Source organism: Lontra canadensis, unplaced genomic scaffold (assembly GCF_010015895.1).
Source record: "Lontra canadensis isolate GAN:19392208 unplaced genomic scaffold, GSC_riverotter_1.0 scaffold142, whole genome shotgun sequence".
NCBI classification, from domain to species: Eukaryota; Metazoa; Chordata; class Mammalia; order Carnivora; family Mustelidae; genus Lontra; species Lontra canadensis.
Genome location: NW_022631136.1, coordinates 3,255,177 through 3,270,389, shown reverse-complemented (window position 1 = coordinate 3,270,389; position 15,213 = coordinate 3,255,177). Strand labels below are relative to the sequence as shown.

The 15,213-nt window shown below is 45.7% G+C and overlaps 1 protein-coding gene across 1 annotated transcript; it reads right to left on the bottom strand.

Moving 5' to 3' along the window:
• Positions 1 to 2,151: 2,151 nt before the first annotated feature.
• On the bottom strand, positions 2,152 to 4,958 carry LORICRIN (loricrin cornified envelope precursor protein). Its single transcript, XM_032843565.1, has 2 exons — positions 4,797 to 4,958; positions 2,152 to 3,393 (listed from the first exon to the last, which is right to left on the bottom strand). Exon 2 carries the CDS (start codon positions 3,368 to 3,370, stop codon positions 2,384 to 2,386), a length of 987 nt encoding a protein of 328 aa, XP_032699456.1. The 5' UTR covers positions 3,371 to 3,393; positions 4,797 to 4,958; the 3' UTR covers positions 2,152 to 2,383.
• Between the last annotated feature and the right edge of the window lie 10,255 nt (positions 4,959 to 15,213).

The window sequence follows — 15,213 nt, the reverse complement described above, 5'->3', positions numbered from 1 at the left end:
TCACATCCCAGAGGTTTCCAGGGTCACTGTCAACCAACTCCTCCTGCATCCCTATACCTGCCTACCGACATCCGAAGGACTCTATGACAACGCCCCTTTGCCAGCAGGAAGTAGCCAGATCTGAGTCGCCACCCCTATTACACCAAAAAGGTCAGAATGTTAGGTCGGCGGGCTCCAGGAGTGCAGGAGGAACAATAGAAATGACCTCAGGGTCCCACCATCTTCCAGCCTCCCTCCACCCTCTTTCCTTCACCCTTGACTCTTCCGCCAAAAGGATGTATGCCCAGGTCACGACTCCATAGGTAACCCGATACCTATGCAGGAAATAGATGAAAGACCCTTGCCAACTCCCTCCCAGTGCGACTTTCCCCACTCCCCTTTCTGGAGTTGAGGAACCTCACCCGAGGGTGCCCACCTCTTCCGGGCACAACTTTCCTGGCTCCCCTTCTCCTGAGCCCTGAAACTTCGTGGGAGACTGACTTTAATAAATCTTGCCTTGCACCCACTTCACCTGGTGTCTTGTTTATCTCGCCTGTAAAACCTTACATTAGTATTGTCTTTTTTTTTTCATTCAAACTGAGATTTTGCTGGTTCTTGGTATGTAAGTAATTTTTGATTGTGTGCTAAACATTTACAGCATTGTGTTATGAGAGTCAGGATGTTACTCAAATCTTGTACTGTAGCAGGTCTCTGCTAATGCTGCACCAGTGAAGTAAGTGTGTATGTAGGGGATGTTATCTCCTCACTAGGTCCAGGTAGAAGTTCAATCTGCGAATTTTCTTCTTCCAAGATGGTTAGCTAAAACAGGTGGATATTATAAAAAAATATTTCTGCCTTACTAGGTCACCTTTTTATCTCTTTTCTTGATCCTTTGGACAAAGAAAGCAGATTTGGGGGGAGCTATTTTTTTTGCCTGCACCTGTTGTCATTTCTAGGTTGCAGACTTTCCAGTGTCCAGTCTGAGATAAATAAGAGGCAAAAAGAAAACCTAAGAAACTTACCACAGTGTCAGTCCTTAAGTTCTGAGGACTGTAGCTACTCTGCCTTCTCTCCACCTTTTAGACTTTAAAAAAAAAAAAAAGTTTAAAAAACATATATTATGCTCAAGTACCTTAGTTATAGTTAGCAGCAGCAATAAGGGGAAACGAATCTACTCCATCTGACACAGAACTAAATATCCTACTTTTATTAAAAATAAAACAACAACAACAGAAATAATGCAGTGGTCAGACTACTGTAGTCTTTAAAGCTGCTCCCTGTTTTGATTCTGTAAATGGAAGAGTCAGGGAGGGATAATTTGTCTTTCTATCTTCAGCAATGACTGGGTAGGGAGAGCACTTTGTTTTTTTGATGTAGCAGGTGTTTTGCTCTGAGTAAATCAATAAGTTAACATTTACCTAGAGCTAGTAGAATTAGCATATGAAACAGGGCCTGGAGAGATCCTGACCAGGTAAATGTTCTGCATCTCTTTTGAAAGCTATGCAATTAACAGAGCAACTGTAGTTTCTTCCTTGTTAATTGGTATACTTCCTGTATTTCCCCATGACCTCTCTGGTACTGGCATTTATTGCATACACTTATGCTGTATATTCCTAAATTGGGTGAAACTCCTTTAAGAGAGCAGGAAACAGCTCCTCTACATCTTGTCTTTCTTACAGATGCCTCCTGAACATTGTTACACACTATAGAGGGTCACAAATAACTGATGCAATTATTCATCCTCCTGTGAGTCTGGGTAGCATAAGCTAGTCCTTCTTATGTACAACCACCCTGCTTTCAGACCTTGAAGAGTGTGACATGGACTATGAGAGATAGCATCTCCCCAGGGCAGACTTGTCTTTAAAAAACACTGAGCTCAAGAAGAAAACCCACAGGGACTACCCAACCCACCAGGAGCTGTTTATTGAAATCTCTTCCCAGGATCTTTGTGTTTGGGGCTCAGCTCACCATCTTCAGGCATAAACCAGAGAGTTCACATCTTTGTTTATTGGTTGCCAGCCATTCCTCCATGATTTTCGTCTCTCCACCCACCTTTCCCCCAATAAATACATTTGTTGAATGAATGTAGATATGAATGAGTGAATGGAAGAAAGATGAACGAAATAAAATGAATGAACTTGGAAGCTACAAAGGTGCCTGAAAACGCAGAAATTCTCATGAATTTCAAATTTATTGACTGAGGATGTACCGGGGCTGGGAGATCGTTGTACAGAAACCAAAGAGGAAAAACTGCAGAACAAGATGAAGCCCCAGAGCTCAGTGGCTCGGGTGTTGACACCTGAAGGATTTGGGAACATCAGGGCAGTATCATGAGACCGCTAAGCCCATTGGCGCTCACGGAGAATACTTCCATCTCTTTCTTCTCCGCGGCGTCTAACGGGCCTTATTTGCTTGGCCAGGTAGGAGCCTGCTTCTGCTGGGTCTGGTGGCAGATCGGGACGCCCTTGCCACCCCCGGAGGAACCGCAGCCCCCGGAGGAGCCACCGCCGCAGCCGGAGCCGCCGCCGCCCCCACCACTGGAGAAGCAGCCACCGCCGCCCCCGGAGGAGCCAACACCGCAGCCGGAGCCGCCGCCGCCGCCGCAGCTGGAGAAGCAGCCACTGCCGCCCCCAGAGGAGCCGCCGCCGGAGCTGCCTCCGGAGGATCCCCCTCCGTAGCTCTGCTGAGGCATGCACGAGGCCTGGGTGGTCTGCTGAGAGAAGTAGCCAGAGCCGCCGCCGCCGCCGCCGCCGCCGCAGCCGGAGCCGCCGCTGCCGCCGCAGCCGGAGCTGCCGCCGCCCCCGGAGGAGCCGCCGCCGCAGCCGGAACTGCCGCTGCCCCCGCAGCCGCCGCTGGAGACGCTTCCGTAGCTCTGGCACTGGACCTCTTGGCCCGAACCGCCGCCGCCGCCGCCGCCGCCGCCGCCGGAGTAGCAGCCACTGCTGCAGCCGGAGGAGCCGCCGCCGCCGCCGCAGCTGGAGAAGCAGCCACCGCCGCCCCCGGAGGAGCCACCCCCGCAGCCCGAGCCGCCACCTCCGGAGCTGGAGAAGCAGCCACTGCCACCCCCGGAGGAGCCACCACCCCCCGAGTACTTGACACTCCCACCGGAACCTCCTCCGCAGCCTCCGGAGCCGCCGCCGCCGCCGCCGCCGCAGCCGCCGCCGCCGCCGCCGCCGCCACCACCAGAGTAGCCTCCGCAGCCAGAGCTGCTGCTGCCGCCGGAGTACTTGACGCTCCCGCCGGAGCCGCCGCCGCCGCCGCAACCGCCGGAGCCGCCGCCGCCGCCGCTAGGGAAGCCACAGCCGCCGCCACCTCCGCCGCCTCCGCCGCCTGAGGTCTTCCCGCAGCCGACTGGGGGTAGAGGGGTGGGCTGCTTTTTCTGGTGAGACATCTTGTCTAAGGAGGAATGGAACCCTGAAAGGAGAGCAGAGAGCATCACTGGACCAGCCGTAAGAGGATGCTGCGGAGGAGGCAGCTGCATGCATTCATGCAGCCCTGGAAACGCCCATCAACCTCAGAGCAACACTGTCTGGGCCTGGCTTGAAGCCCTCTGTTGAGATCTGGGAGAGCTCTCAGATGGGACTCTTAGGATTAGTGCTTTCGGAAGAGTTGTACTCCCCCTCAGAAAGTCTTTACCAAGCTTTAAATAGGCCAGTAGTGTTGCCCATTTCTCTCTCCCAGCTTGGCCTCTGGCATCTGCTGTGTGATTTGGCAGCAAATGACCCACACTCCCTTATCCGTCCTCAACTTCTATAAAATGAGAGGGTTAGAGCACTTCATCTTTCAGGTCTCTGTTCCCAACACGGATTCTCTGAATACAGATAGAAATTAGCACAAACCTCCACCTACGGTAGGGGATTTTTGTCTGAATGTCAGAGGTTTTTGCTCCCCACCCGACATGCTCTTAGTTCAGGGATGCCATGGTGGGTGGCTCATTCAACTAAGTGTCAGACTCTTGATTTCGACTCAAGTCATGATCTCAGTGTTAGATTTAGCCCAGAGGCAGGCTCCTCCTTCAGCAGTGAGTCTGCTTAAGATTCTCTCTCTCTCTCTCTCTGCCCCTCCCCCCCCTAAAATAAATAAATCTTTAAGGGGGGAAAAAAAGCGCTCTTATTTCAAATTCTTGGTTTGAGCCTAGGCATGATACCAGGGCTAGTTATCAGAAAAGGCTACCCCCTCCCACCCCTGGTCCTGTCTGGACATAGGGGAAAAGACCCAGTGGTCCTTTGGACCAGCATCTCTGACCAGAAGATATAGGCTTTGTTTACATCCAAGCTTGGTTGAGGCAACCATTACTAGTAGGAAGTTGTGTCCCAGTATCTCATACCATTTCTCTTTCAGAACATCTCTGAAAAACTGGTACCAGGTTCCTGTGGCTCCCCAAATCTCCCCCATCTGCAGCATTCTCTGAATTACTCCCCCAGTTCTCCCTTATTCTTTGGAAGTAAGACTCAGCCTCTCCTCCTGACAGGAGCAAGAGGTCCATCCTGCCCATTCACAGGGGTAGTCTGCAGAATGTCCATGTGTGCCCATCACTGCCTGGCCCTACTGGGATGCCAGAGAGACAGAACGTAGTCTTGCCTTTGTGGAATTCCCATTCTGGCCAGAAAACCAGAGATACCTTCCGTAGAGCAGCAGCTCAGCCCCCAACTTCCAACCTGAATTACCTCTAAACATGAATGCAGTTGGAAAGGCAGAGATCCTGTAGTTTCCAAAGAGAAGAGAGGACTTACAGGTCTGTGCCCTGGTCCACCTAGCCTGAGCAGGGCTGGGGAAGACTAGCTGGAAAGATGAGAGCCAGGAGAACTCACACTTACCTGAAGCACCAGGGGCTGAGTGAGGAGAGAAGATGCTGGCTTATGTGAAGAGCTCTGGAGCTTCCAAGGTTTTATACCACACTTGAGCCCTGACTCATCTATTAATCTGGGTCTACCTCTCATATTTGGACTCAGTTATGTGACCTATGGCTGCCGCCCCACCTGTCTGTTGATTACAGGCACAGGGTGGCCCATTCATGAAGATTTTTGCATACTCTAGATGGGCAGCCTAGTCTGCATCTCTGATGCAACTATGTAGCAGCAGGGATGGCTAGCCAAAGTGGATGGCAGACATTGTTTCCAAAACCTGTGGCAAAGGGCACATGCCATGAGACCTAGGTCTCTGGCTCTTGAGGTGGCCCAAGAGAGTCACACTGGAGATCTCAGTCCTTAGTCCAAGAAGTGGGAACTAGTCTTTGGCTTTTGATCCCATTGCTTGGAACCCTTGGAACTTTAGAGAGAACCCATCCCTCTTTTGCCTAAAGTTTCTCCCCCAGGGTTTCATGTGTGGTTCACTAAAGTGTTCTTGTCTTGAAACTAGCTTGAGAGAATGTATGAGTCCCCCATACCCAGTTCTGGGCTTCACACCATGGACAGGGCTGTAACTAATGGGACATGAATATCTACTTTGATTTATTCCTGGAGATTTATTCGTCTGAAAAAAGTGATTATTGATACTTTGCATGCAGAGGAACAAGCTAAAGAGCTCTATCATGTGGTCCTTCCTACCATGGCCCTTTGGCCCTGGCATCCTGCGGTCTTGTGTGGCAACAATGACCTCAGCCTAAGAGGCAGCTGTGAAATAGAAAGGACTTGAATTTAGGTGTCCGGATTAGGGTGCTCCGTATGCTACTTGCCAGCTGTGTCACCTTGGACAAAGTCACAGCACCTTACCTGGTGCCTAACATAGGAAGCACTCAGTAAGTATTTGTTGATTATTGAATGAGTAGGCTTCTGATGACCAGTTACCCTGTCTATCAAATAGGAGTAGTAGGGCTCCTGGGTGGCTCAGTGGGTTAAGCCTCTTCTTCGGCTCAGGCCATGGTCTCAGGGTCCTGGGATCGAGTCCCGCATCGGGCTCTCTGCTCAGTGGGGAGCCTGCTTCCCCCTCTCTCTGTGCCTGCCTCTCTGCTTACTTGTGGTCTCTGTCTGTCAAATAAATAAATAAAATCTTTAAAAAACACAAATAGGAATAGTAATGTTTCTTTCATAGACTCGGGAAGAAGGAATAGTTACAATAAACTGTAGGTGATTATGTTCTTTTTATTCTCTCCTATTATAGCACAGTCTTGCCTCCAACTTGGTCTGCCTTTGGACAGAAAGACCAGAAAGTCTTAAGTCTATGGATAGCTAGAGGCAAGTTCTTCAGTAAGAAAATACTCAAAGATTTTCCATTGACCCTGGATGAGTAGTATCACTTCTGTGTATGAAGAGCATGCCCCCCTTCTTTCATCATCAGAACCCAATTGCTATTGTTTAAGAAATGTCAGTTGAGCTTTGTTCCACCCACCTATGTTTTGCAATGACAGTGCCAATAATAAATTGACTATTAATTATGGTGGCTTAATGATCAAGTGATCCTGTTTAGACTGTGGTCTTCAGAAACTTGTGGTGCTTGTTCTAGTTTGGATGGCATGAACCCAGGTAAACCCACATGCTCCCTTCCTAAGAGAATAGCCAAAAGGGAAAAACCAGGATCTGTTGAAGAAAGCAGGTTTCTCAGCTTGAAGGTGAGGTGTCAGGGAGATTTTGAAGGGAAACAGGCTCCAACTAGATTGCCACAGGTATAACAAAGAATGGTTTTATTTAGTTGGGCAGCACTAGAGAAGGGGAGAAAGTGTAGACCATGTGCAGTTCCAGCACTGATCTGTGGGCCTGTGTTGATCTATTACTGTGTGTTCTCTAGTCTGGAGGTAAATGTAAGTAAAAGGATGTCAGCAGTGCATCCTTGAGAAGGAAAGTTCTTTTATTTTGAAATCATGGCCTTCCTACTTTTGGGTGTGTTAAAAATATCATTTCTTTTAAAAGTGATGGATGCTCCAGGAGGTTGTAGTTGTTTCTTTTAAGTCCTCACTTGACCAAAAATAAATAAATAAATAAATAAATAAATAAAAATAGAACAGTTACCATATTGTTTTGCGGGAGGTGTTACTACTCTGAAATTCTGATGTCTGGGAACCTCAAGTGCAAGTGACCCATTGCCCATGTCAGTTTGGAGGGTCCATGTTCTTAAAAGAAATATATGATATTTTCTTGCTTTCTATGATTTAAGATGCTAGGAATTTATTCATTAATCCAGCCAACAACAGTGTACTAGGTACTACAGTGAACATTAATAGAGTCAGAAGCCTTGTCAAAAATTATGCACAGATCACCTTGGTGGATTTGGAAGAGAGATACTCCATGACTGCCCCTGCCACCCTAGATGGCATTTAATAAGGAAACCCTTTTAACGAGCTCATCTACTTTGTTAGTATGTAGAAAAGGTCAATGCAACATGGTATTGGCAACAATGCTAGATCTTGTGGCTCTAAGTTAACCTTGTCTGAGGTGTGAATACATGAACCTCATTCTCCATTTTCTCTCTCTAGACCAGATGTAGTAAGATGCTGTGTGGACACCAACTGATGATCGTATTTCAACAAATCCATGAGGAAATGATGGGATGTTGTAGAATTATTATACTTGAGTATTTGGTTTTATAAAATTTTACATGTCATATTTTTAAGATTTATAACCTTAAGCACTTAGTGCTGAATATATGCTTACTAGCATGCTTGAGTTCTGCAGCCTCACATTAGATCTTGGTTCCTGCCTATACCTGTACTCTTAGAGGAAATGGATTGTAAAGCAAACACAGCAGTGCCTAGTGTGGTGTTAGTTGTTAATAGCTGCTCAGTAAATCCTAGTGGAAATGAAAGAAATTCTTAATGCCTATTGACTAATAGCCCCAGTGCAAGGAGGGACACGGTCCCTGTCCCAAGCAATCCTCAGTCTGAGGGGAGATCACAGCTCTTGAGTTTGAAGAGCCCCAATCTGACAGAAGCCTGCTCATCACAGTCTTTAAGCATCTAAAGCTACACACATGCATTTTCTTGACTGAGAGCTAACAAACTACCTAACTGAGGGTTAAAGGGCAACAGGTAGTTTGTAAAGAATAAAATGGACACAGGGCAAGGGCTCAGGAGCACTGGTAGGGCAGGCATAAAGCTTGGAAGCCCTTAACATTGTCCACATTTGATATGAAAATTTCCTCTTTAAGACCTGGCCAGAAAGTGCCTCGAAGCCTCAGGCACCACCACCCACACTGGGCTACATTTTGGTCCTCTCTCCAGCCCTCTAGGGTTAACAGTTGGGAGAGGTGGTTGTCTTTGTTAGAAGTCTGGGAGGACACCTCTGTAGTGGTTCACAGCTGCTAGAATTACTTCTTCAGGAAGCTTCCCCAGCTTCATCCATCCATGTGTTCCATCTTCGACACTTTCCCTTTCCAAGTTCTTAAGGAACAACTGTACAAGTTACAGCCTGCTAAGGACACAACCAGGAGCCTTGTTTCCTTTTTCAAATTATAACTGTTCCTGACAGCCAGGCCCCTATTAGTTCTTTATTCTACACCCTAAGACTTAAAGAGAGTTCATAGCATCCTGGGGTTTTTTCTGGACATGGTGACTCTTGAATGACTCTTTTGGGTGCTCCTGGAGTTCATCTTTGCAAAAGAAGGAGGCTCACAACTGAGTTCTAGCACTCCTGAATAACTTACAGATGCATGCAAGATGTGCCCAGGGAGCCCAGTGTGCCCAGGGAGCTCACTGGCTTGGCTCAGACACTTTCTGTGTGGACAGACTCTGGTGTTTATGGACTGCTGCAGCATGTGTTTTGTCCATTCCTCACAAGGCTCTTGAGTGGGACACTTGGGTGGCTCAGTTGGTTAAGTGTCTGTATTCAGCTCAGGTCATGATCCTGAGGTCCTGGGTTCAAACCCCACATCAGGCTCCCTGCAGGCTCCCCTTCTTCCCCACTATGTTATCTCTCACTATCTCTCTCTCTGTCTTTCAAATAAATAAATAAATAAAATATTTAAACAACAACAACAAAAACAAGGGTCCTATGTGCTCAATGATATCTTCATTTCCCAGATAAGGAAGCAACCAGTGGAGGCTAATGGAATTGCTCAAATTTTCACAACCTTTAAGCGGCAAAGCCAGGATTCAGTCCTTTGGATTCCAAATCTTTCATTCTTTCGAAGTATTACATTCCTCTTCTTTTTGAATCAATATAAGCAGAATGAGGGGATGACATTCCAGTCAGGCTTAGGTTCACACCCTCTTGGTGCCAGAGAACAGAGCTTGCTCTCGTGGACGTTCCCAGCTGCACAAGGACAGTTCTTTTTACTGGGGGACTGCAGGAGCCGAGGGGACATGTAGAGGTCATCTGGCTCTTACCATTGGTGAGGGTAGATGAAGAACCCAAGGCCCAGAGAGGCTAAACCACTTCCTAAAGCCATATAACAAGGCTGATACTAGACCCTGAGTCTCTGTCCTCCCCACTCAGGGCTTTGCCTACTGTAAACTCAGGCTGAAGCTTTGTTCTTTCACCTGACAACATCTCCACATGTTGGCAGTGAGACCAGGAGTAGTTAAAATGACAGTAAAAGTATCTCATAGTTGAACAAACATGTTCAAAGAAGCTCCTGAGCCTGGGTGCTATAGGCTCTGGGCCTGGAAGTATATTGCTGGTATGGAGGCCTTCCACAGCTACGCAGCTGCTCTGCAGCCTGAGCTAACACAGAAATTTTATAGGCAGGGAGGAGCAGTGAACAGCTTTTGTGGGCCCCTAGTCCTGCTTGGGAGATAGGCAGTGTCAGGGGAAGCCTTTTAAGACTTTTGTGAGTGGTGGTAATTGGTGTTTCCAGAATGTTGGCCCAGCCCATCCACTGATAATTCCTAATAATCCACTGGTTTTCCACTGATATCTTCAAGTGGATAATCCATGTTGCTTTAACTGACTCTCAACTCAAATAGAATCTGGAAATCAATAGGATATGAAGGAAAAAGTACATGATCCTCTAGGCTTTGTTCTAGAGTTTCAAACCAAATTTTTTTGGGGGGGCATGCTGTTTTAGATGATTATCTCCAATATACTTCTCTTTTATTGGGGTCATTGAAAACCCGAAACAAGTTAAGTGCCCTTTCGACTTTGGTCTCAAATTTCAATACTTAACAAGCTTCTCTCAGGAACTCCCTGGGGCTACAGTGGGCTTTGGGTGTGGCCTTTCTGACGCACAGGCTGTTAATGGGGTTTGCTACTGAAGACCAGAATTTAGGTCCAGTCTCTGTCTTGAACAGTAAAGCTTGTTTATCAGACTTGTTGATTATCCTTAATTTTTGCTCATTCTTCAAACTATCCTACTCATTTCAATAGCTGAACTTGCTGAAATTGGGTGGATTTATGGCAAACCTTCTTACTGCTTAGGAAAGTGGGAATGGTCGTGATTTGGTAAGTGGCTCTCTATTGAATTCTTTACTGGTTCCCTTGATGTGCTTGGAGTATTCCAAGACTACAGAATCATCATTCACATCTGGTGTGGATTCCTAGGGCCTTCCCTTCCAGGCTAGGACCATCATCCAGACAAAAATCAGATCCTCCTAAATTTTCATATCTCCATCTAACTTAGAGTATTTGATAAATACTTGTTCATCAGCCAAGGAGATGATGAGAATTTAGTCTCATATCCCAGGGTAAATGCAATCTGATTTAGTTTTCCATAGAAAGTACCTTAAATAAAGTGGACATGGCAAACAGCTTTCCCTTGCCATCTCCCATCTTTCATCCAAGGTGCCTGATTCCCCCCATCACCTCCTGATTCTTATTTTTCAGAATATCCCTTGGGTCTTACCTTCTTAGAGCTTTCTGGAGGGGGTTGAAGCAGGACTAGGGGCACTTCTGAGGTTTGCCAGTCTGGTCTGTTTTGAGGGTTAGGGATTAGAATCTTTCCTTTTCTGAGGTTTTGGGGTCTTGGGAGTTCTGTGATCTAAAGCTTAGGTAAGGCATTATCCACCCCCAACCTCAATTTCTCTATCTGTAAAGCCAATCTGACTTCTGACTGGTTTCCTTTTGGCCCCTCCTTCCCAGGGCGCCTCTTTCCCAGGGCCCCCCACTGGACCAGAGAGGAGGGAGAAATGAGGGTCGGAGGCATTGACAGGAAAGAAACTTAGGTGGGATGACAAGAGTCAATAGTCCCTGGAAAAAAAGCCTAGAAGCTCTCCGACCTCCCTGCGTGCTAGCTTTGGGTTCCAGTGAAAGGCATTTGGGGAACTTTTCTTCAACAAGAGCATTTCCCCCCACCTGAGCTTGCTGTGGAGGAGGAGGGAGGGATTTAGCAGGAGAGCTGGGTGAGGAAAGTTGGCATATGCTATGAGTAACCTTTGCAGAGTTGCCCAGGGTGGATGTAATTGCAGGGGATTAAGAAAAGCATGTGGGCAGGCCAGAGTTGCCTTAGATCCTTCTGTGATTAACATGTATCACTTTGGGTCTCAGAGCAAGGATTACTTTGGCTCCTGAATGTTCACACAGTGAATCCCCTGGTGGTGAAAACTGGTCCCTTACCCTCTAATAAGTCATTTTGCTATAAAATGCAATGAAAAACAAAACAAACAAAACCCAATTAACCTTGCCATGAATAACTTGAAAAGCAAAGCAGAGGGGCACCAGGGTGGCTCAGTCAGTTAAGCATCTGGCTTTGCTCACATCACGGTCTCAGGGTCCTGGGAGCAAGCCCACACATCAGGCTCCCTGGTCAGTGTAGAGCCTGGTTCTCCCTCACCCCCACTCCAGCTCATGCTCTCTCTTGCCATTCCTCAAATAAATAGGTAAAATCTTTTTTATTTTTATTTTTTTAAAGATTTTATTTATTTATTTGACAGAGAGATCACAAGTAAGAAGAGAGGCAGGCAGCGGGGGGGGGGGGTAGCAGGCTCCCCGCTGAACAGAGAGCCTGATACAGGGCTCGATACCAGGACCCTGAGATCATGACCTGAGCTGAAGGCAGAGGCTCAACCCACTGAGCCACCCAGGTGCCCCAGGTAGGTAAAATCTTTTTTAAAAAAGAGAAGAAAAGCAGAGAAAAAAAAATTATGGATAATTCCAGTGTTTTAAGTACAACTAGTTGTTTAAGTTTTGTTGAGTATTTTAATCTTGATCTTTTTTTCCCTTTCTTTATACTTTCTTTTCCTGTAAAGTTCCTATTTTGGGTGCTAATTTTCCATGTGACATTTTTATCATGCACATATTCCCATGTCCCTCCACAGTCTCTTTAACCATTAGATTTAGTGGCTGTGCTCCTTTGCCTACTCCTAATCTTCCAGCTGCCCTGTACCCTCTGTACCCTTGAGAACTCATTATTGAATTTTGTTGGGTCTTGATTAGACGTCTCCCTGATAGATAGTTGGCAGGGACTTTATCTTCCTTTATATTCACAGAGCGGCTATATAGTAAGTGAGGAGAAATGTTAGTTGCATGAGGACCACCCCCCAACTCTTTAAACTTCTCATCTCCCCTCTCTTTGTGTAGAACCTAGTGCCTCAATTCCTTTTAACTCCCACTTCATAGAATCATTTTTTTCCCTCAAATGTTGTTTTCATTTTGTCTCCAACTTCTCCTCTCAGGGCCAGGATAGCCTTGGAAATATGAAAAACAATTTAATTCCAGTTAGTTAACATACAGTGTAATAGTTTCAGGTATATATAGTAATTCAACACTTCCATGCAACACCCAGTGCTCATCAAAAAGCACTGCTTTCTTTTTTTTTTTATTATTCACTTTATTTATTAACATATAATGTATTGTTTATTTCAGGGGTACAGGTCTATGAATCATCAGTGTTACACAATTCACAGAGCTCACCATAGTACATACCCTCCCCAGTGTCCATCACCCAGCCACCTCCCCCATGATACATCCCTCCCACCCCACTCCATTCCAGCACATCTTAATCCCTATCACCTATTTCACCCATCCCCCACCAAACTCCCCTCTGATAACCATCAGTTTGTTCTCTATCCTTAAGATTCTGTTTCTTGGCTTATCTCTCTCCCTTTTTTTTTTCTTTGCTCATTTGTTTTGTTTCCTAAATTCCACCCATGAATGAAATCATGTGGTATTTGTCTTTCTCTGACTGACTTATTTCACTTAGCATTTTATTCTTTATCGCCATCTGTGTGTTGCAAACCTTTTAGTGTATTGCGGGGTGGGGAGGCAGCAAGGGGTCAGGGCAGAGGAGTCAGCAGTTTAGTAGAGTGTTTGGAAAACAAATCATTTAGGATGCTTGAATTCAATGATAGCCAAGCACCTGAGGGACAAGGGAATGTAGAGAAAAGAAGCCAGTGGATAAGCCTTCTTGGAAGTGGGGTTTTGAGTTAGGATTGGTAAATAGTGAAAACTGTAGATAGGTTTCTCCAGCTTTGGGCTTTGGCTCTAATGTTACCTTCATGTGGATGTGAATGGGTGTGCATGTGTGATGTATGTACACCATGAGTGATGTGTAGGTGTCCATGTGTGATTCATGTACACATATCTGCATGTACATGTTATATGCTTATACATGTTTCTCTGTGTATGATGTGTGTAGACATGTGTGATATGTGCACATGTCAACGTGTCCATGTGGCATGTATACAAATGTCCACATGTACATGTCATGTGTGCATACATCAGTGTGTGTGTGTGTGTGTGTGTGTGTGTGTGTGTGTGTGATGTGGGTATACATGTCTGTGTATATGTGTGTCTGTCTCCTTTCCACAAACTTCAGTATTGCTCCTCACGTCAGACTCTTCCTCACAGAACCTGTTCTCTCTCTCCTGGGAATCCTGGCCCTGGAATTGCTGTCAGACAGCCTCAGTCTCCTCAGAGACTGACCCACATCATTTTCCATGATTTGTGTCTCTAGCCATGGCAGTAGATTTGCCCCACATCAGGACAAAGCCCAGATATTTTAGTCCAAAGGGCCTTTTGTGGTTCAGTACTCCCCACATCTGACTGTTTTCCTATAGAAGCATTTTGCTTCAGACAAACTCAATGATCCTCTCTCCCACTGAGTTGGTTGTGTTTAATGGCTTTGTATATTCTCTTTTTTTTTTTTTCCTGAATCTGTTCATGCCCCATTTCCTTGGTTTGTTTAACTCTGATTTTCCTTTTAATATTCTATCAGACATCATCCCTCCAGGAAACCTTACTCAACACCCCACTGATTGAGAGAGCACCTTATCTGCAGCATGGTAATTCTGCCCCCTCCACCAGATTGGGAGCTCCTTGCAGGAGTTGGGTCTTGTTCACTGTCCCACATCTCAAGCATCAGCACATGCCTGGCATAGCCTGGTGTAGATGCTGGTAGAATGGAGGAATGAATGATGTACTCTCCATCTGCCCACGTCTGGAATTGTCAGTGGCCTGGATATTGTGTTTTAGCCTGGGTGGGGAACATATTTAGTCTCTGTCCTATTTTCACTTCCCTGACAAGATTGTTTGCTCCTGGAGGACAAAGATGGCATTTGCAGCTCTTAGTAAACCTGGAGCCTATGGACAAACAGGCGCTGAGTGTTTATTGAAAGGAAAGAAAAAAAGAAAGAATGAAATGGAGAACAGAGGGAGAAAGAAAGAAAGAAAAGGAGGGTAGAAAGGGCATGAGAATTGTTGCAGGTTTTGTAACACTACTAGTTTGAGTCTGGCCAAAATACTGACTTTCTTTCCCTTCCCAAATTTGGGTTATCTGATCTCATTCTGGCAACTGCATGAAGTTATAAGACCCATTTGATCCCCAAAGAAGGAGATAGTCGGATATTACATCATTTTAGAAGTTTTATGAAGGTTTTTAGAAGGTTTCTGAATTATTGCTGTGATTTCATTTCAATATGATCGATATTAATATCTAATTAAATTATCCTTTGGTGTTTAATTGCTCTCCATGATTAATTAAGACATTTTACTCCTCATAATCCCTGCTGGATCCTATATGGGTTACAGAAGAGTTACATAAAATGAGGTGTGCTTTCCACTAATGAATCACAAACATTCCTTGTTGTAATAATGTACTATTTTTCTCCCCACACTTACAAAACTGCTGATGTTTGTGCTAGGCCATGTATTTGATGCCTGAGTTAGTGCCTTAAATAGTCTTGGAATCTGGGACAAGTCACACGACTTTACCTTAAAGAGTTACCTTAAAGTAAGGTTCAGAATAATATCAACCTCACAATTATTGGGTAATATATGAGAGAACCAAATTTCAACACTGGACCATGGTTTGAATATTTTTAATTGAAGAGAGGAGATTAGGAAATAGAATCTGGAAATATAATCACTTATTTGAGCATTTGAGAATGAAGAGAAAAAGAGATTCCTCTACATCTCTCCCTTTAAAAAAAAA

Bases quoted from the DNA above. Each gene is read 5' to 3' on its own strand.
- LORICRIN (XM_032843565.1), bottom strand. From the start codon at position 3,370: ATGTCTCACCAGAAAAAGCAGCCCACCCCTCTACCCCCAGTCGGCTGC.